We start from the raw sequence: 26,175 nt of genomic DNA, 5'->3' as shown, positions 1-26,175 counted from the left end.
GATTGTGTCCCACTTGTTGTTGATTCTTCACAAAAAAATACAGTTTTATATCTTTATGTTTGAAGCCTGAAATGTGGCAAAAGGTCGTGACGTTCAAGGGGGCCGAATACTTTCGCAAGGCACTGTATGTCTTACAGAGCCTTTTCATAAGTCTATTCAAGTTTCTTCAACTGTGATTAGAGCGACTGTCAGGCTGTGTATGAAGGTGAAGTCAGATGCAGGAGAGCAGAGTATGATTAAATAAAGCGCACTTTATTATAGTTCCAAACCGGGAGCACAACGAAAACAAACGCGCTCAAAAAAAACGGAACAATAAAGTAAAGCGCTTAACAACCACAACATAACATGAAAATAATTACACACAAAACATGATGGGGAAACAGAGGGTTAAATACAAGTGGGTTGATTGGGGAAATGCAAACCAGGTGTGTATGAAAACAAGACAAATGGATATATGAAAAATGGAGCGGCGAAGGCAAGAAAGCCGGTGACGTCGGTCGCTGAATGCCGCCCGAACAAGGAGAGGAAGTCGTGACGGTACCCCTACTTTGACGTGCGGCTCCAGCGGCACGCCGACGGTGAAACTCCCGCAGCAGTTCAGGATCCAAAATATCTGCAACCGGAACCCAGCACCTCTCCTCCGGTCCGCACCCCTCCCACTCCACGAGGTACTGAAGGCCCCCTACCCGACGCCTTGAATCCAGGATGGAACGAAAGATGTACACCGGGGCCCCCTGGATGTCCAACGGGGGCGGAGGGACCTCCCGCACCTCAGAATCCTGGAGCGGATCAGCCACCACCGGCCTGAGGAGAGACACATGGAATGAGGGGTTAATACGATAATCAGGGGGAAGTTGTAATCTGTAACATACCTCATTCACCCTCCTCAGGACTTTAAATGGCCCCACAAACCGTGGACCCAGCTTCCGGCAGGGCAGGCAGAGGGGCAGGTTACGGGTCGAGAGCCAGACCCGGTCCTCCGGTGCGAACACAGGGGTCTCACTGTGGTGACGACGTGCGGCTCGCTGGAGATGGACACGAGCGGTCTCCCATGTTCCTCTGCGCGCCTAAACCAGTCATCCACCGCAGGAGTATCGGTCTGACTCTGATGCCACGGTGCCAGAACCGGCTGGTACCCCAATACACACTGAAAGGGGGAGAGGTTAGTGGAGGAGCAACGAAGCGAGTTCTGTGCCATCTCGGCCCAGGGCATGAACACTGCCCACTCCCCCAGGCCGGTCCTGGCAATAGGACCGCTGAAACCTGCCCACATCCTGGTTGACTCTCTCTACCTGCCCATTACTCTCGGGGTGAAAACCTGAGGTAAGGCTGATCGAGACCCCCAGACGTTCCATGAACACCCTCCAAACTCTCGACATGAACTGGGGACCCCGATCCGACACTATATCCTCAGGCACCCCGTAGTGCCAGAAGGCATGTGTAAACAGGGCCTCCGCAGTCTGTAGGGCCGTAGGGAGACGACAGGACATAGAAAAACGATCAACAACGACCAGGATCATGGTATTTCCCTGTGAGAGAGGAAGATCTGTTAAGAAATCCACTGACAGATGTGACCAAGGTCGTTGTGGAACGGGTAAGGGATGTAACTTACCTCTGAGCCTTACACTGAGCACACACTGAGCAGGAGTAAACAAACTCTCACGTCCTTTGCCAAAGTGGGCCACCAGTACTTCCCAGTAAGACAGAGCACCGTAGGACCGATCCCCAGATGACCAGAGGAGGCAGACGTGTGGACCCAAGAGATCAACTGGTCATGGACAGCAGACGGAACGTACTTACGCCCAACGGGACACTGGGGGGGGGAGCGGGCTCCGTTAGCAATGCCTGCTCAATGTCCACATCCAGATCCCACATGACCGGCGCTACCAGGCAGGAGGCCGGGAGTCTGATCCATGGGCCGCTCCTCTGTGTCAAAGTCTGGACAGTGCGTCTGCCTTCTTATTCTGGGAACCTGGTCTGCAGGATAAGGTAAACACAAAACGAGTAAAAAACATGGCCCACCTTGCCTGACGAGGATTCAGTCTCCTCGCGGCCCGGTTGTACTCCAGGTTGGATAAATCTCCGGTAGTAATTGGCAAACCCTAAATATCACTGCACCTCCTTTACCAATTACGTATGGCTGAAATGCGGTCACTCTCCATCTCCACCCCTGATGTGGAAATGTGATACCCTAGGAAGGAGTCGGCCTGCTGAAAGAACAGGCATTTCTCAGCCTTGACATACAACAGTCGTCCAAGTACCTTGCCCACCAAGGACACATGCTCGGCGCATGTAGCGGAATAAATCAGAATGTCATCGATATACACCACTACACCCTGCCGTGTAGGTCCCTGAAAATCTTGTCTACAAAGGATTGGAAAACTGATAGAATATTCTTCAACCCGTGAGGAGGTACTCATAATGCCCTGTGGTGGCACTGAACTCTGTCTTCCACTCGTCTCCCTCCCAGATACGCACCAGGTTATACGCACTCCTGAGATCCAGTTTCGTGAAGAAGCGCGCCCCATGCATTGACTCAATCGCCGTAGCGATAAGAGGTAGCGGGTAACTGTACCCCACCGTGATTTGATTGAGACCTCGATAGTTAATGTACAGGCGTAAACCTCCATCCTCCTTCTTCACAAAAAATAAACTCGAGGAGGCAGGTGAAGTAGAGGGCCGAATGTACCCCTGACGCAGGGATTCAGAGACATATGTATCCATAGCCAGCGTCTCTGCTTGCGACAGGGGATACATGTGACTCCTGGGAAGCACAGCGTCTGCCAGGAGATGTATTGCACAATCCCCCCGTCGATGTGGTAATTGAGTCGCCTTCTTTTTACAGAAGGCGAGAACCAAATTGGCATATTCTGGGGGGGATGTGCACGGTGGAGACCTGATCTGGACATTCCACCGTGGTAGCACCAACAGAAACCCCTACACACCTCCCTGAGCACTCTCGCGACCACCCCGTGAGAGCCCTCTGTTGCCAGGAAATAGTAGGGTTATGCAGAGCTAACCAGGGAAGGCCTAGTACCACAGAAAATGCAGGTGAGTCAATGAGAAAGAGACTGATTCTCTCCTCATGATTCCCCTGCATAACCATGGCCAAGGAGATGGTGGCCTTCCTAATTAGCCCGGACCCTAATGGTCGACTATCTAGAGCGTGTACCAGGAAGGGTCTAACTATAGGAAAAATGGGGATCCCTAACCTAATGGCTCTGTCGATAAAATTCCCAGCTGCGCCTGAATCGACGAGCTCCTTATGCTGGGAATGTGGGGAAAACTAAGGGAAACAAACAGGCACAAACAGTTGATCAACAGAGGACTCTGGATGAGTGTGGTGCAAACTCACCTGGGGTGATGCCAGAGTGCCCTGCCTGTTGCCTCGACTCCCAGAGGAACCAACACGGCACCGACCGGCAGTGTGTCCTCTGCAGCCACAGATGGCGCAGACACTATAAGCTTCTACCTTCCCTCTGCGCGGGGTTCTTCGGCTCTCACCTGAGCTCGGTTCCCCGCATCTCCATGTTGCCTGGGTTGCGCCCGACCGGCTCCATTTCCCCTCTCCCCGTTAGACACGGCCGCATGAGGCACCCCCTTTGACCATAAGGCACGGCCGCATGGTGCACCCCCTTTCCCCGTTAGGCATGGCCGCGTCCGAAGGGGATCAGGGGTTGCTGGTGAACCGGGTCTTTGAAATCAATCTCGAAAACATCGTTATTTTTTAAACAAGCCATAGAAAGTTGGTTCCAATTTCAGTTTAATCCACCAGAAGACAGAACAAATAATACAACAAATATTGTGGTTTAACATCAAATATTAACATTTTTTAAAAACCTTTATTTTTAATTTTAGAAAGGTAAAACTTTGTAAATTACATCATAAATAGGACTGGTGGACCTGTCACACATGCAGCTAACAAATATGGAAATGTCTGCTATACACAAAATTACAACCAACTAATTGCAGCATTACTGCAAAAATGAATGAGGCAAGTGGAAGTGGAAAAAAATATTTCAAACACTTGTTTTTCCACAAGGGCTATTAGCAGGACAATAGACACGATGTGGTCCCAAAAACCCCTCTCTGACATAGGGTACAGCATATCTCATTGAATGTTTCGCCAGCTTTGATCCATGCCTGGGCCTGCAAGGTTCTTTGTTTGTCAGCCGAATCATTGGGTCGAAACAAATACAGAACAGTACAAGACAACACACATGGTTAATGTTCTGGGGAAAAAAATATATTATTTATATCTATAGTCTTAGAGCCTTTCCATAAGTCCACTCAAGTTTCAACTGTCGTCTGACTGTGATTAGAGCGATGTTGATTGCCTTTGCCGATCGCTCATCATCTTCAACCATCAGTGAGTCCATCATACCAAGTCCACCAAGTGCATTGTTAAGTACTCTAAAAGCAGATTTGCCCCAACAAAAAAATGCAAATATAGGGGTTGGTTCCCCTCTCTCCACTGGGATTCTCTGCCTCTAACCCTATTACAGGGGCTGAGTGACTGGCTTACTTGTGTTCTTCGATGCCATCCCTAGGAGGGGTGCGTCCCCCCCCCCCCCCCCCCCTGTGGTTGAAGATATCCCTCTAGTGGTGTGGGGGCTGTGCTTCGGCAAAGTGGGTGGGGTTATATCCTGCCTGTTTGGCCCTGTCCGGGGGTATCATCAGATGGGGCCACAGTGTCTCCTGACCCCTCCTGTCTCAGCCTCCAGTATTTATGCTGCAGTAGTTTATGTGTCGGGGGGCTAGGGTCAGTCTGTTATATCTGAAGTACTTCTCCTGTCTTATCCGGTGTCCTGTGTGAATTTAAGTATACTCTCTAATTCTCTCTCTCGGAAGACCTGAGCCCTAGGACCATGCCTCAGGACTACCTGGCATGATGACTCCTTGCTGTCCCCAGTCCAACTGGCAGTGCTGCTGCTCCAGTTTCAACTGTTTCTGCCTGCGGCTATGGAACCCTGACCTGTTCACCGGACACGCTACCTGTCCCAGACCTGCTGTTTTCAACTCTCTCGAGACAGCAGGAGCAGTAGAGATACTCTTAATGATCGGCTATGAAAAGCCAACTGACATTTACTCCTGAGGTGCTGACTTGTTGCACCCTCAACAACTACTGTGATTATTAATACTTGACCATGCTGGTCATTTATGAACATTTGAACATATTGGCCATGTTCTGTTATAATCTCCACCCGGCACAGCCAGAAGAGGGCTGGGTCTTCCTAGGTTTTGGTCATTCTAGGGAGTTTTTCCTAGCCACCGTGCTTCTACACCTGCATTGCTTGCCGTTTGGAGTTTTAGGCTGGGTTTATGTACAGCACTTTGAGATATCAGCTGATGTAAGAAGGGCTATATAAATACATTTGAAATATATCAATGTATTATTCACCATGGCAACCAACAAAATGTATTTCTTAGTTAGGTTGGCTTGTTTGCAGAATTCACAGCCTGCTACGCTTGTGATAAACAAAATGCCTTTTATATAATTAAAATGCAGGGTTAATAATAACGATCATTGGATAGCAGATCACCGTCACAATATTAAAAACTTTGAAATGCATCCATGAATTAAATCGCTTTAGCCGACATGAGGGCAGAAATTATTAAAGCATTAGACATCTCACTAAAGGCGTTAGTCATACAAAAGTTTTACTTCAATCCAAACTGGTTGGAGATTAGAGTACATGGCCATAAAGGATAGATCATTTTTCAAGCTGTTAAAACATTCATAGATGACCAGTCATATAATAAACAGTGGTTATAGAGGGTGCAACCGGTCAGCACCTTCGGAGTAAATGCCAGTTGGCTTTTCATAGCATTCAGAGGTCAAGACAGCATGTGTGTGGGAGCGAGAGAGAGAGGATTGAACACACACAGTAACACGTGGATATAGCAATAAGAATGGAAGTTTAATATGCAGTGCAGATCACCTCCTATTACCCTTCTCAGAGTTTTAAGAATTGTGTGTGTTCAATTATGTGACATTGTGGAATCTAAAGCTTATTGAAGATGGAAGCAATAGGATTTGAAGCAATAGCCTACCTGTGTGTGGTCAACTATTTCAGCTCTGTTTCATGCTGCTGAGACAAACATGGGGACTGGTCTTGATAAATCATTTGGGTATTGGTTAGACAACAATTAGGGTGTGGAAATGTTAGGATTATTTAGCTTTTAGTACTGTAGCCTACTCCCTACAGGTCACGTTGTGCGGCGCCATATTTTTTTTCATTCAGGTTTTCATTAAATTTTTCTTGGAATAGAAACACCATATTAATCCAATTAATTAAGCTACATTTCTTATTCTCTAGTGCAGCCACTATTTAAAACAGTCAAATGCTTCTCAAATATGCCCTCTGGTGGTCAAACTAGCATTAAATAAAATGTTTATTGGTCACATACACGTGATTAGCTACACGTGTTATTGCAGGTGTAGCAAAATGCTTGTAAATGGCATTAATGGAAACTATGGCTGACAAATAACGCGCCATAAAATTCTGCGGCAGCCCGCAAGGTGTGCTGCAGTACGACGTACAACTTTTACAGGAAGAACCACTATATGCACTGAATGAAGCTGTAAGCAAGATGAAGTAGACATTATGAACATTACCTTGCATCTTGTATTGAATAATCAGTACATAACTTAAGGAAATAATTATAGCTCAAGTAAGCTAGCACTTTGCCTTTATCATTTAGACAAATGTAGGCTTTTTAGCTAACTTAATGGCCGCAGTTTTAAATGCATCCCAATAAATAGGCTTTTTCATCCAAGAAAGGAAGACCTAAGTTATATGATATATATTTCAATCCTAATGATTAGAGGCCAAGGTTGAGAAAGGGGAGACAACTGATAGAAAATGTATTGTGAATCAGGGGGCCATCCTTGTTGACTCTGGTGGAGAACAATATCTGTTGGTCTGGGAAGGCTGGAGCGCTCAAGGTAACAGAGCCATTATTGTCCTTTTCCATACACAGAGGAGTCTCTATAGACAGGACATCTACAAGGCTACTCTACAGCGGGTAAAACAGAGGAGAAAGGAGGCACTGTTTCAGAGGATCATCAAAGAAGACTTGGAGAGTGCGGCTTTGAGCATGAGGACTACAGACAGGGACAGAAAGGCGGAGAGCAGTAGGTGTATCTGGAACAATCGTGACATTGGGGTCCACGAGGTGGAGTAGGACAGATGCAGGATGAGGGCTAGGCTGAGAGAAGCAGTGGCGGAGGCCAAGAGGAAGGGGGAGGATCTGCTAGGCCTGCTGGAAGAGCAGCTGGGCCTAGCCAGGCAGGAGGCTGCATGGAGGACACTGCATAAGGATGCACTGCAGGCAGAGGAACACAAGATATCTGTCCAGCTTCAAGCACAAACAACCGAGGCCAAAGACACCATGGAGAAGAGGATGCTATGTGAGAAACTGAAAAGAAAGTGTTGAAAGAAGCGCAGGAAGCCAGGAGAGAGAATGAGACTAACATTGGATATCAAGAGGCTTGGAAATCAGCTGACAATTAAAATACAGAGGCAGGAGGACTCTGTTGGAGCATGCTATAGCTCTACAGAGAGACCTAGAGGAGACGTTGTAATAAAAACACAAAGTGGCGTCTTAAATTTTTTTAATGTTTCCACACATTCACCTTTTAAAATAAAGCTATGTACACATGTAATCTTTCCCACAGTAAAAATAAATCAGATACACAAAGCCTATTGGAAACAGAGTGAAAAAAGTAAAGCATAAACATTTTAAAATTCTGAATCACCCAACAATTATTTAGCCTTGATAATTTTATATTGCCATTGAGTTTTTATACTAGCCAAGTAACCAGAGGTCTGAAAATGATCTGAAACATTTAGCTTTATATTGGATTTCCTCTAAGAAATTATTCAGTTTGAAGTTGTGATAAAACATTTTGATTAATGCTTGGTATACCACAAAACAGGTGATCTGAAATTCCAATAAATAATAGTATGTGGGCTGATTATAGTGACCCAGATTAAACATACAGTACTAAACTGCACTTTTTCCCAAAAGTCCTAGAATACCGTCTCTAGTCCAGAAGTATTCCATTCACGGTTTATCACATTTGCAGTTAATTATTTACCAATTTAAATTAATTTTATCTGGGCCTGTGAAGTTGGCGTTATGTTTGGGACTTGAAATGCATTATTTTCCACCTCAAATTACCTTTGGTTAAGAAAATTGAGCACATACATGGTCTTAACAATCAAATAAAAATTCTGAAAGTAAGGCAACATTCATACTTTTGTGGGGCCAATCCTGTAATTCATTATGAATTGACATGAGGCACCCAACAAATACATTTAGTTGAAGTCTTTCCCCTAAGAGAAAACCAGGTCCCACTCCCTGCTTAAGTTCAAACAAAAACATTGATTTATTTAGCATGCATAATACAAACCAATGCTGTTTATCCAAAATATCAAATCAAATATATTGTCAAGGAAAGTAGAGAACACAGCACTTATGAACTCAAAACCCCATGAGGTATATACAAGAATTGTGCAAAACAGACACCATATATTTTTTGTAATCTGTTATTATGCAATTTAAGTGACACCAGGTAAGGTAAAAATGCTGTCATTTCAAGATACTCTTTTTTTTAAAAGTAATTATTGATAGAGTCGAACACCCATTAAGAGAATGTGGCCAATTTGGTGCTTTGGATTCAACATAAATCATCCCAATTGGCTTCAAGTTTGACAATGCAGGTCATTATGTGGAACATTTAATGTGTTTAACTTCTACGGGATAAGTGCCCCCCCCCCCCCACCACGGGACGGTTGAGCTAACGTAGGCTAATGTGATTAGCATGAGGTTGTAAGTAACAAGAAGATTTCCCAGGACATACAGTAGACATATTGGATATGGGCAGAAAGCTTAAACTCTTGAATTAATACCATGCTATTGTTTGAGGAGAATGCACAGTTATGAACTTGAAAATGTATTAATAAACCAATTAGGCACATTTGGGCAGTCTTGATACAACGTTTCATTGAATCAGTCTAAAACTTTGCACATACACTGCTGCCATCTAGTGGCCAAATCTAAATTGTGCCTAACCTGGAATAGTACATTATGGCCTTTCTCTTGCATTTTGAAGATGGAACAAAAACGCAGGTTTTTTTTCTTTGTATTATCTTCTACCAGATCTAAATGTGTTATTCTCATACATTAATTTCACATTTCCACAAACTTCAAAGTGTTTCCTTTCAAATGGTATCAAGAATATGCATATCCCTGCTTCAGGTCATGCGCTACAGGGGGTTAGATTTGGGTATGTCATTTTAAGTGAAAATTGAAAAAAAGGGTCCAATCACAGGCCTCTGCAATGGCTTCCTGACCAGTGCATCTAACTGCATGAGAGTGAGGCCTGAAACACAGCATGCAGCTCATGTCAGCCCACGCTTACTAGCATCTTAGGAGTATCAGAGCTCGGGCAGATTCTGTTGCACTGCAACATTACAGTGTTACTTTTGTGTTGCATTATTGTTGTCCGATAAGATGTGTTAGTAATATTATTGGGAGGATACATCTTATCAGTTGTCTGCAAAGCAATATTATTAAGTGATAATTTCTGAAAGAAAAAACATCTTCCTATCTCACACCAGTTCCTAACTGCATATTAAAACTAGCGAGCATCTGGGCGGGGAAAAAGAGAGTGCCAACATTGGGATCAATCAGAGTAAAGAATGGATGGCTGCCTATGGTCACCCTGCAGCGTTATCTGACAGTCTATTTTAGTCTACTAGCCTGGCTCCTACTAGCCTGGCTCCTACTAGCCTGGCTCCTACTAGCCTGGCTCCTACTAGCCTGGCTCCTACTAGCCTGGCTCCTACTAGCCTGGCTCCTACTAGCCTGGCTCCTACTAGCCTGGCTCCTACTAGCCTGGCTCCTACTAGCCTGGCTCCTACCAGCCTGGCTCCTACCAGCCTGGCTCCTACCAGCCTGGCTCCTACCAGCCTGGCTCCTACCAGCCTGGCTCCTACCAGCCTGGCTCCTACCAGCCTGGCTCCTACCTCACAAATGTCATCGATTCATGTTTCATATTTTTTTTACTGCCATCTCTGATGGATTCTATTAGGACAACTGATGCAGAGGACTCGCATCTTTGAGCTTTCTATTGTCACTTTGTATGCTGTTAGGAGCTGGACTGAAGATAATTACGTAGTTATCAACTAAAGACCTACTTCAACCCAAGTGTCTATCCCAAGCAAATAATAATACCACTAAGGTCATCCACATATTAAAAGTCACAGATCAATGAAAGAGCTCTTAAATAAAGCAATAAACCAAGATATTATGGAATTTGTTAAGTGTGGTGTTAGTTACAAAATAAAACGTTAACTATTATAGAATAACGCCAGCAAAAGAATATCTTGATTTAAAAATTCTAGGTCCTAAAATACCATATAGGACATCGCCTTTTAAAAGCTTGCAAATCCATTTTACATTTCCTGTAAAGTTTGGTGAGACTGCCTGTTGTCAAGAGTTTATTCCGTTTTATGTTGACCACGTATCCTAATTTCCCAGGAAATTGCTCAGGTGTGCTACTGTGCTTAAGAGAATAATGGCGTGTTTAAGGTCCAATATAACATCATCTGACAAAGTGCATTGATTCATACGAATTGGTTGAAATAGCTGTTCTTGGGTTTAAATAACTGTTCTTGGGTCACTCTTGTTGTGTGTGCCTTAAAAATTACCTCCGTTCCCACATGAGCATTAGAAACTTAAAAAGGGATGAGGAGGGAGTTTGTACAATATATTTTTCCTATGTTTGAAGTTAAGAGAAGGGAAGAGTAATAGATTCTTGTCAAGCATGACTCCCTCGCTCGCTCTCACCATCATTCTCACTCTCTACCTCTGAACTGGCGTCCCCCTGCCTGTCCCCTCACGCCTCCTCTGGTGGCGGGGGCCTCTTCAGGTCACGGATCTGCTTGATCAGGTAGTTCTTCTCATCACAGAACTGTTCGTCCTCAGAGCGATCTGTCTGGAAGTGGCTCAGGAAGTCCACCAGCTTGGCCTGGTTCTTCAGCAGAATGTCCAGCACAGGCTGAGTCTTGTTGGGGTTGGCCACAAACACCTAGGACCAGAGCGGACAGTCTTTGAATTGAATAGTGCTACAGCGTGAGTGCCATAGCCTGACATCTATTCTAGTTGGTTAACTGGTAAATGTATACCTTAGTACATGTTAATGGAATCATTTATTTAGAATAATACAACAGTATGAAGTTATAACTAACTTTTAAAGGCAGCATTAATATTTCTGCATCCTCTATAAAGACTGAGAATGATAGATTAGGGGATGAAAATGTGAATAACATGTATTTTAGGTCAAGTAACCCAAAACGGTAGAAAGTAGGACAAGCAGAGAATGAGGCCAGAATCTGTACCCTCAGCCTTGGCCGATCCCTTAATAAAAGATTTCTACACACCTTGAAGACATGGAAGGCCTCAAACTGGATGTTGCGGCTGTTGTCTCGCAGCATGTTCATCATCATCTTCAAGTTCTCTGCACGACTGATGTACTTGGTCATCACAGTGAAGTTATGTCTGTCCAGAAGAAGCTCTCCCAGGAGCTACAAAACAGTTTGGTTAGTAATATAAAGGAGGGTCATCATTGCTTTTAGGATAAGTTAGTAAGATATTTCAGTAACAGAATAAATAATTGAGTCACGTGGGAGGTCAAAACTTTAAAATGTTGGGTTTTATGACAAAGTGATACCATGAAGCATCAAACGTGATATAGAGTACCTTCAGGGACTGCCGTTTGGTGACATAATTCTCGGAATGCAGTAGCTTCTCATATTCTGTAAACACCCTGTCATAATTGGTCTCCAGAAAATCTGCGCACATAATCTTATGTCTCGTGAGAAGATCCTAGCAACACATTTGAGAGAAAAGAACAGGATATTAGATAAATAAATAACAGATCACGAGTGCTTAACGTCCTGTCCAGGGGATGTACAGTGGGGCAAAAAAGTATTTAGTCAGCCACCAATTGTGCAAGTTTTCCCATTTAAAAAGATGAGAGAGGCCTGTAATTTTCATCATAGGTACACTTCAACTATGACAGACAAAATGAGAAAAAAAATCCAGAAAATCACATTGTAGGATTTTTAATGATTTTATTTGCAAATTATGGTGGAAAATAAGTATTTGGTCACCTACAAACAAGCAAGATTTCTGGCTCTCACAGACCTGTAACTTCTTCTTTAAGAGGCTCCTCTGTCCTCTACTCGTTACCTGTATTAATGGCACCTGTTTGAACTTGTTATCAGTATAAAAGTCGCCTGTCCACAACCTCAAACAGTCACACTCCAAACTCCACTATGGCCAAGACCAAAGAGCTGTCAAAGGACACCAGAAACAAAATTGTAGACCTGCACTAGGCTGGGAAGACTGAATCTACAATAGGTAAGCAGCTTGGTTTGAAGAAATCAACTGTGGGAGCAATTATTAGGAAATGGAAGACATACAAGACCACTGATAATCTCCCTCGATCTGGGGCTCCACACAAGATCTCAACCCGTGGGGTCATGATCACAAGAACGGTGAGCAAAAATCCCAGAACCACATGGGGGGACCTAGTGAATGACCTGCAGAGAGCTGAGACCAAAGTAACAAAGCCTACCATCAGTAACACACTACGCCGCCAGGGACTCAAATCCTGCAGTGCCAGACGTGTCCCCCTGCTTAAGCCAGTACATGTCCAGGCCCGTCTGAAGTTTGCTAGAGAGCATTTGGATGATCCAGAAGAAGATTGGGAGAATGTCATATGGTCAGATGAAACCAAAATATGGTGGAAACATCATGCTTTGGGGCTGTTTTTCTGCAAAGGGACCAGGACGATTGATCCGTGTAAAGGAAAGAATGAATGGTGCCATGTATCGTGAGATTTTGAGTGAAAACCTCGTTCCATCAGCAAGGGCATTGAAGATGAAACGTGGCTGGGTCTTTCAGCATGACAATCATCCCAAACACACCGCCCGGGCAACGAAGGAGTGGCTTCGTAAGAAGCATTTCAAGGTCCTGGAGTGGCCTAGTCAGTCTCCAGATCTCAACCCCATAGAAAATCTTTGGAGGGAGTTGAAAGTCCGTGTTGCCCAGCAACAGCCCCAAAACATCACTGCTCTAGAGGAGATCTGCATGGAGGAATTGGCCAAAATACCAGCAACAGTGTGTGAAGACTTAGAGAAAACATTTGACCTCTGTCATTGCCAACAAAGGGTATATAACAAAGTATTGAGAAACTTTTGTTATTGACCAAATACTTATTTTTCCACCATAATTTGCAAATAAATTCATAAAAAAATCCTACAATGTGATTTTCTGGATTTTTTTTCTCATTTTGTTTCTCATATCGTGAGGCCCCTATCATATTTTAAAGTGGGAGAACTTGCACAATTGGTGGCTGACTAAATGGCTGACTAAATGGCTGACTAAATACTTTTTTGCCCCACTGTACTTGTGCATCAAGCAGCCTCACGATACAGGAGGTTGGACATAGGGCAGGAGCCTTTCTGGCTCGGACAAGGCTTAGTTATAGTAAGCACATAGGTCATAAAGAAGTGAGAAAAGCAGCAGTGTACCTTGAATGAAGCGAAAGCATCTGAGGCGATGTCGAAGGTGGACAGCTCTACATAGCGGAAGAAGCAGTAGAAGTCTTCAGAGAAAAGAACGCTGCGCGCCAGGGGCTCATGACGCAGGCACTCCCTTAGCATCATCCCACAGTTCAGAGCCACTTCCGCACTCTCGTACCTGCAAACGTGGGATTCATGTCAGTAGTGCTCAACACTACTACATGGGTGTGTTTTGTTGGTGATTATTCATTTAGGATCTGTTGCGATTGTATGCACGTGGGTCTGTAAATAGGGATGTGGCGGTCATGAAATTTTGCCAGATGACTGTCATGAAATTGACTGCTGGTCGCATGGCAATTGATCGTTAATTAACAAACATGTTTAGCATCTCCAGGCCTCCACGCACACAAGCCTTTGGAACATACATTTTTTTTTGAAGTCTAATAAATCCATTTTATATACACCATCACAAATGCATTAAACCTGCCTAAAATAAATAAAGAAACATTATGATATGAAGAAAATGTATTTCAGATGAACAGAATGAGTTGGCCAACTGTATGTTATCTGGCTATGCACCATTCCATAGGCTAGTTCATTTAGCAGACACAATGTGCTAATAAGTGCCATTATTTTATATTAAGAAGAATATAATTTACTTAAATTAATAAAATAGAAAGGATATTTTTCCCATTCCGGAGTGAGTGCACAAATGAAGAGGCTATGTTGAGCATTAAAGTGATAAAAGTCCTATAGACTAGATTTAGAGTTATTTGGCAACTTTAGTTATGAAAGATAGAAATCAAAACAAATATGGGCTGCATGGTTGCCACTAAAAAGAGGATCTCAGCTGCAACTATATTTATTTCTCAGCTGCTCATATTAAGCAAATGCCCTGCTCTAAAACCGGAGTAGACTACCCAGCATGATTGGAAAAACGAGTGCAAACTTTTTTTGTGAGTTTCTCACATCATCAATAGGCTATAGCCTAAATTGTTATTTTTTTTAATGCCCTATTACAAGGCTATTCAAAATTGAATTCACTATAAATTCTAGGCTAACTCTGTAAGCCAATGAACCAATAGCATTGCCTAGGCCTATACGTTCTCTCCCAAACTCATTGATAGAAAGTTTGGAGCGTAGCATACGTTAACCAGTCCATCATGTATGCATTATACAGTGCACACTCAAAGGCGATTACTAGTATTTGTTAATTTTTTTTTGTATAGGCTAGACCAATTACGTACCAAAGACATCTTAAATCTTTATATTTTATGCTGTGCGTAATATACATATAAAGGCCAAATCATTTATCATTCAGTTATTTATTTTTTTAGCTTGGGCTCTTCTATAGGCCTATGCGTAAGCTCTTAGAAACCTTAGAAAGCGCTGTCCATTTTGTTGTGTTCAGCTTTGAAAAAACATTTTCGTTTTCTACTCAGTTCAAACCTCTTGTTGAACTTCTTTCCTCAAATTGATCGATCACAGTGAGGTCAGTTTTCAAAGCATGATACTTTTTTGATGTAATTTTCGATTGCATTTCTATTAATATCAGAGTGGTTAGAGGGAAAATAGAGAGCCGAGTACCAGGCCATTAGCGACCTGATGGTCGTGACCGAGTTGGGTACTACCAACGCATGGCCAGAGTGCATAAGAGGAGATTACTGTGACAACGGTCACGTGGAAATTTACTGTGGTCATGACTCATGACTGCCGGTCCGCGGTAACACGGTCACCGCAACAGCCCTATCTGTAAATGAACAAACAGGGGACTTAAATGCCTAAAAAGTCAATGAAAATGGGGACAAACCTAACTAAAATAGATAAATCCAAGCCTCTTGCTTATCATGTCTACTGATCTAACAGATGGCAAATGGGCAGCTTTGAGACTCACCCTTTCAGCAGCATGAAGAGGATCTGTGGGTGTGAGGAGATATACTCAACCGTGGGCGTACGGGTGCCAATCTGACGCCGTACAATGTTGCTGAACAGCTGGACCACATCCTTCTTTCCCTGGTGGACGATGATGATAAATATTACAATCACTGAAGAATAGGAGGGTGATACCCTATGCGCATGTTAAAAAAATACTGAGATAAAGGAATGAGAGGCCCACAGAACACAGTCACTCCCCAGTGCTTTATGCTCCTCCTTCTTCTGTATTGATTCATACATCCACTATGGACTACCGTTGTATCCTGAATATATTTCCCCCACACACAAAACTAATGGGTAGAACATTTCCCCACCTCAAAATCAATCCTTTGCAGGTTTGCAATGAGAGCAATAAGGAGGTTGGTGTTGTAGAGCTCCTGGGCCAGTTGGGCAACTGCCTCCGTTTGGGGCTCCTTGTCCCCTGTACCACACAGCACCTCTTTCAGAGATGACAGGTTCTTCGACACCTCTTCTGCAACCTGGTGACAAGAAGATGAGGGAACAGCACTTAGTTAAAATCAGGGGCTGCATCTGAAATGGCACCCTATTCCCTATAATATAGAGCACTATTAACCAAACCCCATATATGGCTCTGGTCAAAAGTAATGCACTATATAGGGATTAGGGTGCCATTTCAGACGCATCCAATAACTCTCACGCCATTTCTATATGATGCTGCTGTCTTGATGCTCAAATGTTAGAGACCAACTTTAACTAACAAATGCCAACAGACAATTTCTAGCATGCTCTCAAAACAGCAGTCCACAAGTACCACCTGACCTTTTCACATTTTTTGCTTTCTGCCGCATCCAGCTTTTCCAAGTAAGCCACGTTCTCCTTCAGACTCTTCACAATCTCTGCTGGGCTCTTCTGAGACTTCCCGAAGGGGAAAGGCATGATGAGAAGGTGATGAGTTGAGTCTGGATGTAGGACGGGAAAAAAATGCACCGCTTTCCCTTTGGATAAAATGTATTGCAGACGAATGATGAGCTATTACGTAAACAAACTGCAGCACACATGATCTGACTGAGATCATGGCCTATGCAGTCACTGAAAAATGCACATTACAGTACACTATGGTAACCAGAGCCACACATACAGTTGAAGTTGGAAGTTTACATACACTTAGGTTGGAGTCATTAAAAATCATTTTTCAACCACTCCACAAATTTCTTGTTAACAAACTAGTTTTGGCAAGTCGGTTAGGACATCTACTTTGTGCGTGACACAAGTAATTTTTCCAGCAATTGTTTACAGATTATTTCACTTATAATTCACTGTATCACAATTCTAGTGGGTCAGAAGTTTACATACACTAAGTTGACTGTGCCTTTAAACAGATTGGATAATTCCAGAAAATGATGTCTTGGCTTTACAAGCTTCTGAGAGGCTTATTGACATCATTTCAGTCAATTGGAGGTGTACCTGTAGATGTATTTCAAGGCCCACCTTCAAACTCAGTGCCTCTTTGCTTGACATCATGGGGAAATCAAAATAATTTTTGTAGACCTCCACAAGACTGGTTCATCATTGGGAGCAATTTCCAAATACCTGAAAATACCATGTTCATCTGTACAAACAATAGTATGCAAGTATAAACACCATGGGACCAAGCAGCTGTCATACCGCTCAAGAAGGAGACGCGTTCTGTCTCCTAGAAACTAAAGTACTTTGGTGGAAAAGTGCAAATCAATCGCAGAACAACAGAAAGGGACCTTGTGAAGATGCTGGAGGAAACCGGTACAAAAGTATCAATATCCACAGTAAAACAAGTCCTATATCAACATAACCTGAAAGGCCGCTCAGCAAGGAAGAAGCCACTGCTCCAGAACTGCCAGACTACGATTTTCAACCCCACATGTGGACAAAGATCGTACTTTTTGGAGAAATGTCCTCTGGTCTGATGAAACAAAAATAGAACTGTTTGGCCATAATGACCATCGTTATGTTTGGAGGGAAAAGGGGGAGGCTTGCAAGCCGAAAAATACCATCCCAACCAGGATGGCAGCATCATGTTGTGGGGGTGCTTTGATGCAGGAGGGACTGGTGCACTTCGCAAAATAGATGGCATCATGAGGGGGGAAATTATGTGGATATATTAAGTTAAAGCTTGGTCGCAAATGGGTCTTCTAAATGGACATTGACCCCAAGCATACTTCCAAAGTCTAGGCAAAACGGCTTAAGGACAACAAAGTCAAGGTATTGGAGTCATCACAAAGTCCTGACCTCATCCTATAGAACATTTGTGGGCAGAACTGAAAAAGCATGTGCGAGCAAGGAGGCCTACAAACCTGACTCCGTTACATCAGCTCTGTCAGGAGGAATGGGCCAAAATTCACCCAATTTATTGTGGGAAGCTTGTGGAAGGCTACCCGAAACATTTGACCCAAGTTAAACAATTTAAAGGGAATGCTATCAAATACTAATTGAGTGTATGTAAACTTCTGACCCACTGGGAATGTGATGAAAGAAATAAAAGCTGAAATAAATAATTCTACTATTATTCTGACATTTCACTTTCTTAAAATAGTGGTGCTCCTAACTGACCTAAAACAGTGAATTTTTACTAGGATTAAATGTCAGGAATTGTGAAAAACTGAGTTTAAATGTATTTGGCTAAGGTGTATGTAAACTTCCGACTTCAACTGTACATACACACAAAAAAAGTATGTGGACACCCCTTCAAATGAGTGGATTCGGCTTTTTCAATTCTTCAAATTTATGCCCTACTAGAGTTTCCCTGGTCCACTGTAAGTGCTGTTATTGTGAAGTAGAAACGTTTTGGAGCAACAACAGCTCAGCCGTGAAGTGATAGGCCACATAAGCTCACAGAAAGGGACCGGCGAGTGCTGAAGCGAGTAAAAATCATCTGTCCTCGATTGCAACACTCAATACCAGAGTTCCAAACTGCCTCTGGAAGCAACGTCAGCACAATAACTTCTTGTCGGGAGCTTCATGAAATGGGTTTCCATGGCTGAGCAGCTGCACACAAGCCTAAGATCACCATGTGCAATGCCAAGAGTGGCTGGAGTGGTGTAAAGCTCACCACCATTTGACTACTTGTTTTTGTAACTGATGCAGTAGAATCAGATACAAATTTTAAAAAACGTATGGAACAGAGGGGACTGTGAAGAGACACACACAATAAGACACACACTCTACAGACAAGTACACATGGATTTTGTATTGTAGATATGTGATAGTAGAGAAGTGGCCTGAGGGAACATACTTAATGTGTTGTGAAAAGAGTTTATGAAATGTCATCTAATATTTTGAATTGTAAATAACAGCCTTAATGTTGCTGGACCCTAGGAAGAGTAACAGCTAATGGGGATCCTTAATAAATACAAATACTCTGGGGCAGTGGAAACACGTTCTCTAGAGTGATGAATCACGCTTCACCATCGGGCAGTTCAACAGACTAATCTGGGTTTGGCAGATGCCAGTAGATCAATACCTGCCCCAATGCAGTGGCAACTGTAAAGTTTGGTGGAGGAGGAATAATGGTCTGGGGCTTGTTATGGTTTGGGCTAGGCCCCTTATTTCCAGTGAAGGGAAATCTTAACGCTACAGCATACATTCTAAACAATTCTTTGCTTCAAACTTTGTGGCAACAGTTTGGGGAAGGCCCTTTCCTGTTTCAGCATGACAATGCCCCCATGCACAAAGCGAGGTCCATACAGAAAATGGTTTGTTGAGATCGGTGGGGAAGAACTTGACTGGCCTGCACAGAGCCCTAACCATCGAACACCTTTGTGATGAATTGGAACTCCGACTGCGTGCCAGGCCTAATCACCCAACATCGTCCGACCTCAATAATGCACTTGTGGCTGAACGGAAGAAAGTCCCGCAGCAATGTTCCAACATCTAGTGGAAAGCCTTCCAAGGAGAGTGAAGGCTGTTATAGCAGCAAAGCACCCCAGTATCTCTACTTGCACATCGATCACTCCAGCTTTAATGCTAAATTGTAATCATTTCACCTCTATGGCCTATTTATTGCCTTACCTCCCTAATCTTCTACATTTGAACACACTGTACATAGATTTTTCTATTGTTATTGACTGTATGTTTGTTTACAACTCTGTGTTGTTTTTGTCCCACTGCTTTGCTTTATCTTGGCCAGGTCACAATTGTAAATGAGAACTTGTTTTCAACTGGCCTACCTGGTTAAATAAAGGTAAAATAAAAATATTTGTGGTCAGACAATAGAAAACAGAATGATCAGATCATAGAAATCAACTGGGTCAAATCTAATGCAGGGTCCCTGGGAGCTACATGTTAGGAAGTTAGCTAGGTGTCTATCTGTATTGGGCCATCCCCACCCATAGCCAAATGGTAAACTCTTTTATGAGTTACTGGTGATTTTCCAAAGTAATATCCGGATGTCACTCAAACTTGCTGATTAAATCGCTATTATTGTATGCTACCTTTCAGTTAGACCGTGGCAATGAGTTTGTTGAGGATTAGTTAGAACTGATGATTGATTAGCTAGCTACTTTTATTTTGGCTTGCTAGATAGCTTAGTTTGTTGACATATTGTGCATGAACCTGTAGGACACTGACAGCTAGCTAGCTAGCCAGCCAAATGTTAATATTGGCTAAATCAAATTGCGACAACACACTAAATAACCACGAGAACACAGTCAAATACAATTTCCAGAAAGTTGCTAGCCATTTTAGTAGCAAGCGAAAAGTAGCTATTAGTTAAAAACAACGAACGATTAGCAAACTCACAGCCGGCTAGCCAGCTAGCTCGTTTAGCACGCTACAGTAGCTTTTTTTAACTCACCAAGCTCAGAAGGTAACTTCGAAATGTTTACAAAATATCCTTTGGGAAGTGTAATACTTATACTAACCCTATACACCACACCTATTAACAAACTTCATCACTATCGTGCAAAAATATTTTCTCGTGATCTAAAAAGTATTTCTACTGGCTAGTTGTTGTCAAACAACTTAATTTCCCCTAACTCCTCGTTCTGGAGAACAGGGCGGGTATGTTACGTTTGAGATGTTCGATTGACATAATTTTTAAACCAATCAAACTTAAATGATGGAACGACACGGCCCTAATCCCCGCCCCTGAACTCAAAATGCATTGATACATTATGATTAAATCTATTAAAAATATAATTTCTACAGATTACAGTAACAGATGTAGCTATTTGAGGATACATTGTAGTAAACCCTGTGTTTCAATCAACTTGGAAACTTATTTGAAATGCTCATCAAAATACTGCATCTAACAGTAGACCTTTAAGTACCACAAAATAGTCTTTCCAGCTATTATAGGCCTACATAATGACAAAACATTTAGAGTTACTTTTTCTCAGATGCACCAGCCAGGTTGACAGGTTGTACATGTAGGCCCTATATTTCCTAATAAGGTCAACATGGTTTAAATGCTAATTGTAAAAAAAAATGTAAGATTAAGATTTTTTTTGCACATTAGGCAAATGGCCATAATGAAGAATGAATAGCCATAGACCTGGCTAAGGTTGCAAAGGGTCGGAAACTTTTCGGTAAACTTCTGAAAATTTTCCGGAAATTTTCCATGGGAAGTTAAGCCTGGGAATTTTGCTTAAATTCATTTAAAAAAATGTGCTTATAACAGTGAACATTTTTTGTAGGATACACATAAGGCAATTCTAGATTGTGTAGCATATTTTGGTTAAACTATCCCCAATTCAATGGAATTGCAACCCTCTGCATGCACAGTGCACTCTTCCATCACATGTACAGCTGATTCTCAAGATCTTGCACACTAGTGATATGCTATTGAGCCCACACTACTGCACTGTCTGAGCCAAGCTCACAATACTGGGTGGGGTGAATATATTTTATACGACATACATTATTTTTTGTTAACTAGTAAATAGTAGCCTACAGCAAAGTGTGTTTAAATAATTTCTAACTTGTTAACAATTTCTGCAAGTTAGTTTTTGCTACCATGTGGGTGTTAGCTTGCTTGAGCCTGCTAACTGAGGAGTGTTAATTCACCTGTTTCCATTCATGTTTCATTTTAAAACATTTGTCTTACAAAGGAGTTGTTTAATCTAACTTCTTAACTATTTATCTGTACATGGAATTGTATTTGTTGTTTTTTTACCAAAAAAAATTGAATCTTTACTGGAAAATGACACAGGCACTATCTGATGTGTGGAGACATTTCACTACAGCTAATATAGAAGGAAAAGTTGTGTACATTTGCAAATACTGTGCCAAATCATATGTGAAGAATGCAACAAAGATGCAGAATCATCTGGCCAAGTGCATAAAGTTCCCTCAGCACTCACAAGCAACCTCTGACATAAGTCCCTCTACTTCTATTCGAGGTGAAAATGATGAATCCGACACCTTATCGATAGCAACGGCTCATGGTCCTCCTGGAATCAGAAGTTTTTGGACTCAATGGAGAAACGTAGTCAGAGAAATACTAAGGAATGTCTTGCTCGAGCTGTGTATGCAACTGGTTCACCTCTGATGCTCACAGGCAATGTGTATTGGAAGAGATTTCTGAATTGTCTTTGCCCAGTATACACCCCTCCAACCAAACATGTTTTATATACTCATTTGCTGGATGCAGAGTTCAACAGAGTTCAAGTGAAGGTCAAGCAAATTACAGAGAAAGCAGACTGTATTGCAATCATCTCTGATGGGGGGTCGAATGTTCATGGGCAAGGAATAATTAACTACATCATCTCCACCCCTTAACCAGTATTCTACAAGAGCACAGACACAAGAGACAACAGACACACCGGTCTCTACATTACAGATGAGCTGAAGGCAGTCATGAATGACCTTGGACCACAGAAGGTATTTGCACTGGTGACAGACAATGCTGAGAACATGAAGGCTGTTTGGTCAAAGGTGGGGGAGTCCTACCTTCACGTCACACCCGTTGGCTGTGCTGCTCATACTTTGAATCTGCTCCTCAAGGACATCATTGCACTAAAAACAATGGATACACTCTACAAGAGAGCCAAGGAAATGGTTAGGTATGTGAAGGGTCATCAAGTTATAGTAGCAATCTACCTCACCGGGCAAAGTGAGAAGAATAAGATCACCACATTGAAGCTTTTAATTAAAGTTCAATTCGCAACTAAATTGTTTTTTTAAATGTATATTGGAATGATTTAATCATTTGCAATTATGTCTACTTATAAGGTTAAAAGGTTTAGGTTTCTGTCTCCATATGATATGGTAAATATATCCAATACAAAACCATCTACATTTAAATGGTATTAATTAATAATTTGCATATATTTCCATTAATTCCCGTTAATTTCCATATATTCCAGTTAATTCCCACGGAAAGTGTCCACCTTTGAATATTCCCCAAAATGTGCAAGCCTAGTCCTGGCTTGATCCAAAATATTTCAGAAATCAAATACTTCCATATTATGCCACCTTCATACTAACAGACTAGGCCTATCTGTAGAACCGATGGTTTTGATGCGAGATATGAGCACTATTTGTTGTAGGCCTCCTAGAGAGCATAATATTATTTGTTCGATGGCATCAGTGCTATCTTTGTACATTATTTGTACCAAAATGTGCGTGCATAGTTTAGTGGTGTATGCTGACCACATCGCTTGCATCGCGTGCGCGAGCATTGCAAAATAAATGTACACATGCATGTTATTCAATCATTGCACCCACACTGCGCACACATCAGCGAGTGTCTGCGTTGCCAGGCGCTAAAATAGAAATTGGTTCTATTTGTGACGCTCAACGCGCTGCAAGTCCGGCCTCTCCCATCTCCTCATTGGTTCTTAGGAGCACATACCCAGGTAACGTCTCTGTTACAACTGCAAGGAGGCTTGTTGTGCAATTTAACTGATCGTCTTTACTTCCGAAGTTGACCACTCACTCATCCAATCATCACATCTCCCACTCACTCATCCAATCATCACATCTCGTTGACCACTCACTCATCCAATCATCACATCTCCGTCTACACACAACGTACTTGATACATTCTTAAAGCAACAGTATTCAATATTCAACTAAGCTACGACACCATATTACTGAGCACAACACCCCCCCCCCCAACCCTCCTGCTCTAGTTCACATATTCTTTAAGACACGAGGGAAGAGCTATGACCCGTTGGGGTCTCCCAGTGTTCAAAGGTGTGGCTGGTGGCAGGGGAACTGCAGGCATTTGAGGCCTGACTGGTGGAAGGGCCCTGAACTGAGCCTGGTGAAGGGGTGGAGGTGCATGAGCCCCTTGAACTTGTTCCTGCCCATGGTGAGTTGTGGACAGACGGGTCAGGGAAGGATCCCCCACTGGCGAATGGACCTTTCTGAGGCAATGTGCATGCCAGCAGGATCCATCCTGAAGTTGGAAAGTTGTAGTCTCTTGATGTAAAAAATGTATCACTAGCCACTTTAACTTGCTGAGTGTAGGGGGGCAGTATTTTGATGTTTGGATGAAAAACGTACCCAAATGAAACTGCCTATTCCTCAGGCCCAGAATCTATAGTATGCATATAATTGTCTGATTAAGATAGAAAACACTCTAAAGTTTCCAAAACTGTCAAAATATTGTCTGTGAGTATCAGAACTGATATTGCAGGCGATAACCTGAGGAAAATCCAACCAGGAAGTACTGTTTTTTCCTGAAAGCTCTCTGTTCCATTGCATGCCTTCCCTCCATTTAAAGGGATATCAACCAGATTCCTTTTCCTATGGCGTCCACATGGTGTACACAGACTTTAGACATATTTTCAGGCTTTTATTCTGAAAAATGAGCATCAGTGGATGGCTGGGTGCCAGCAGCGTTTTGCATGCGCCAAAAGAGTGGAGCAGACATTTTCTCTCTCTCACCTATTGAAGAAGCTACAGTTCTTTTCCCCCTTCGTGACCGCTCGAGCCAGTGGATTTCTGAACGTAACCCGCCAACCAAATGGAGGTATTTTGGATATAAAAATAATCTTTATGGAACAAAAGGAACATTGATTGTGTAACTAGGAGTCTCGTGAGTGCAAACATCCGAAGATCATCAAAGGTAAGCAATTCATTTTATTGCTTTTCTGACTTTCGTGACCAATCTACTTTGCTGCTAGCTGTTTGTAATGTTTTGTCTGCTGAGAGAAATGTCCTTACATAAACGCTTGGTATGCTTTCGCCAAAAATATTTTTTGACATCTGACACACCAGGTGGATTAACAACAAGCTAAGCTGTGTTTTGCTATATTGCACTTGTGATTTCATGAAAATTAAATATTTTTATTAACCTTTTGTAACTAGGGGGCAGTATTTTTATTTTTGGAAAAAAACGTTCCCGTTTTAAACGGGATATTTTGTCACGACAAGATGCTCGACTATGCATATAATTGACAGCTTTGGATAGAAAACACTTTGACGTTTCCAAAACTGCAAAGATATTGTCTGTGAGTGCAACAGAACTGATGTTACAGGCGAAACCCAGATAAAAATCCAACCAGGAAGTGCCCCATATTTTGAAAGCATGTCAATGACTCCTTATATGGCTGTGAATGGGCTATGAATGAGCTTACGCTTTCTACGTATTCCCCAAGGTCTCTACAGCATTGTGCCGTCTTTTTACGCATTTATGTTGAAGAATAGCCGTAAGAGACCACATTGAGCAAGTGGTCACATGATGGCTCCCGCAGAAAATCTTACGTAAAGTACTGAGGTAGCCAATATTCCAATCGCTTCTTATGAGAAACCAATTGTCCCGACGGATATATTATCGAATAGATATGTGAAAAACACATTGAGCATTGATTCTAAACAACGTTTGCCATGTTTCTGTCGATATTATGGAGCTAATTTGGAAAAAAGTTTGGCGTTGTAGTGACCGCATTTTCCGGTCGATTTCTCAGCTAAACGTGAAGAACAAACGGGAGCTATTTCGCCTACAAAAATAATATTTTTGGAAAAAAGGAACATTTGCTATCTAACTGGGAGTCTCCTGAGTGAAAACATCCGAAGTTCTTTAAAGGTACATTTTTTTATTTGATTGCTTTTCTTATTTTTGTGAAAATGTTGCCTGCTGCTAGCAGGGCATAATGCTATGCTAGGCTATGATAAACTTACACAAATGCTTGTCTAGCGTTGGCTGTAAAGCATATTTTGAAAATCTGAGATGACAGTGTGATTAACAAAAGGCTAAGCTGTGTCTCAATATATTTCATTTGTGATTTTCATGAATAGGAAGATTTTCTAGGAAGATTTATGTCCGCTGCGTTATGCTAATTAGTTTGAGGCGATGATTACGCTCCCGGATCCGGGTTTGAGAGTCGCAAGAAGTTTAATTTTAATTTGGTGCTCTGACGAAAATTAATTCAGTGGATATTGACGAAAATGATCCCGCTAACGGGATGGGTGGTAGCCACTTTAAACAATGGCACTTTTATATGTTTACATACCCTACATTACTCATCTCATATGTATATACTGTACTCGATACCATCTAATGCATCTTGCCTATGCGGTTCTGTACCATCACTCATTCATATATCTTCATGTACATATTTTTCATACCTTTACACTTGTGTGTATAAGGTAGTTGTTGTGAAATTGTTAGGTTAGATTACTCACTGGTTATTACTGCATTGTCGGAACTAGAAGCACAAGCATTTCGCTACACTTGCATTAACATCTGCTAATC

At 42.4% G+C, this 26,175-nt stretch overlaps 1 protein-coding gene across 3 annotated transcripts; it reads right to left on the bottom strand.

Annotated features, from left to right (window-relative positions):
- Nucleotides 1–7,601: 7,601 nt before the first annotated feature.
- Nucleotides 7,602–20,578, bottom strand: LOC110519956 (calcium-binding protein 39). Of its 3 annotated transcripts, none has more exons than XM_021596866.3 (8): nt 20,326–20,578; nt 16,317–16,492; nt 15,851–16,015; nt 15,496–15,614; nt 13,611–13,779; nt 11,773–11,898; nt 11,454–11,597; nt 7,602–11,101 (listed from the first exon to the last, which is right to left on the bottom strand). In XM_021596866.3, exons 2-8 carry the CDS (start codon nt 16,431–16,433, stop codon nt 10,910–10,912), a joined length of 1,032 nt encoding a protein of 343 aa, XP_021452541.1. In that variant the 5' UTR covers nt 16,434–16,492; nt 20,326–20,578; the 3' UTR covers nt 7,602–10,909. The 3 variants fall into 3 exon arrangements, with proteins under 3 accessions (XP_021452541.1, XP_090085628.1, XP_021452542.1); XM_090229502.1 differs by having other exon boundaries at nt 16,317–16,412; nt 20,326–20,544; XM_021596867.3 differs by having other exon boundaries at nt 16,317–16,456; nt 20,326–20,540.
- Nucleotides 20,579–26,175: the final 5,597 nt, after the last annotated feature.

Source organism: Oncorhynchus mykiss, chromosome 3, assembly GCF_057628025.1.
Source record: "Oncorhynchus mykiss isolate SJ-2025 chromosome 3, ASM5762802v1, whole genome shotgun sequence".
NCBI classification, from domain to species: Eukaryota; Metazoa; Chordata; class Actinopteri; order Salmoniformes; family Salmonidae; genus Oncorhynchus; species Oncorhynchus mykiss.
Note: the sequence above shows the minus strand (reverse complement) of the source record. Positions and strands in the feature narration are given on the sequence as shown.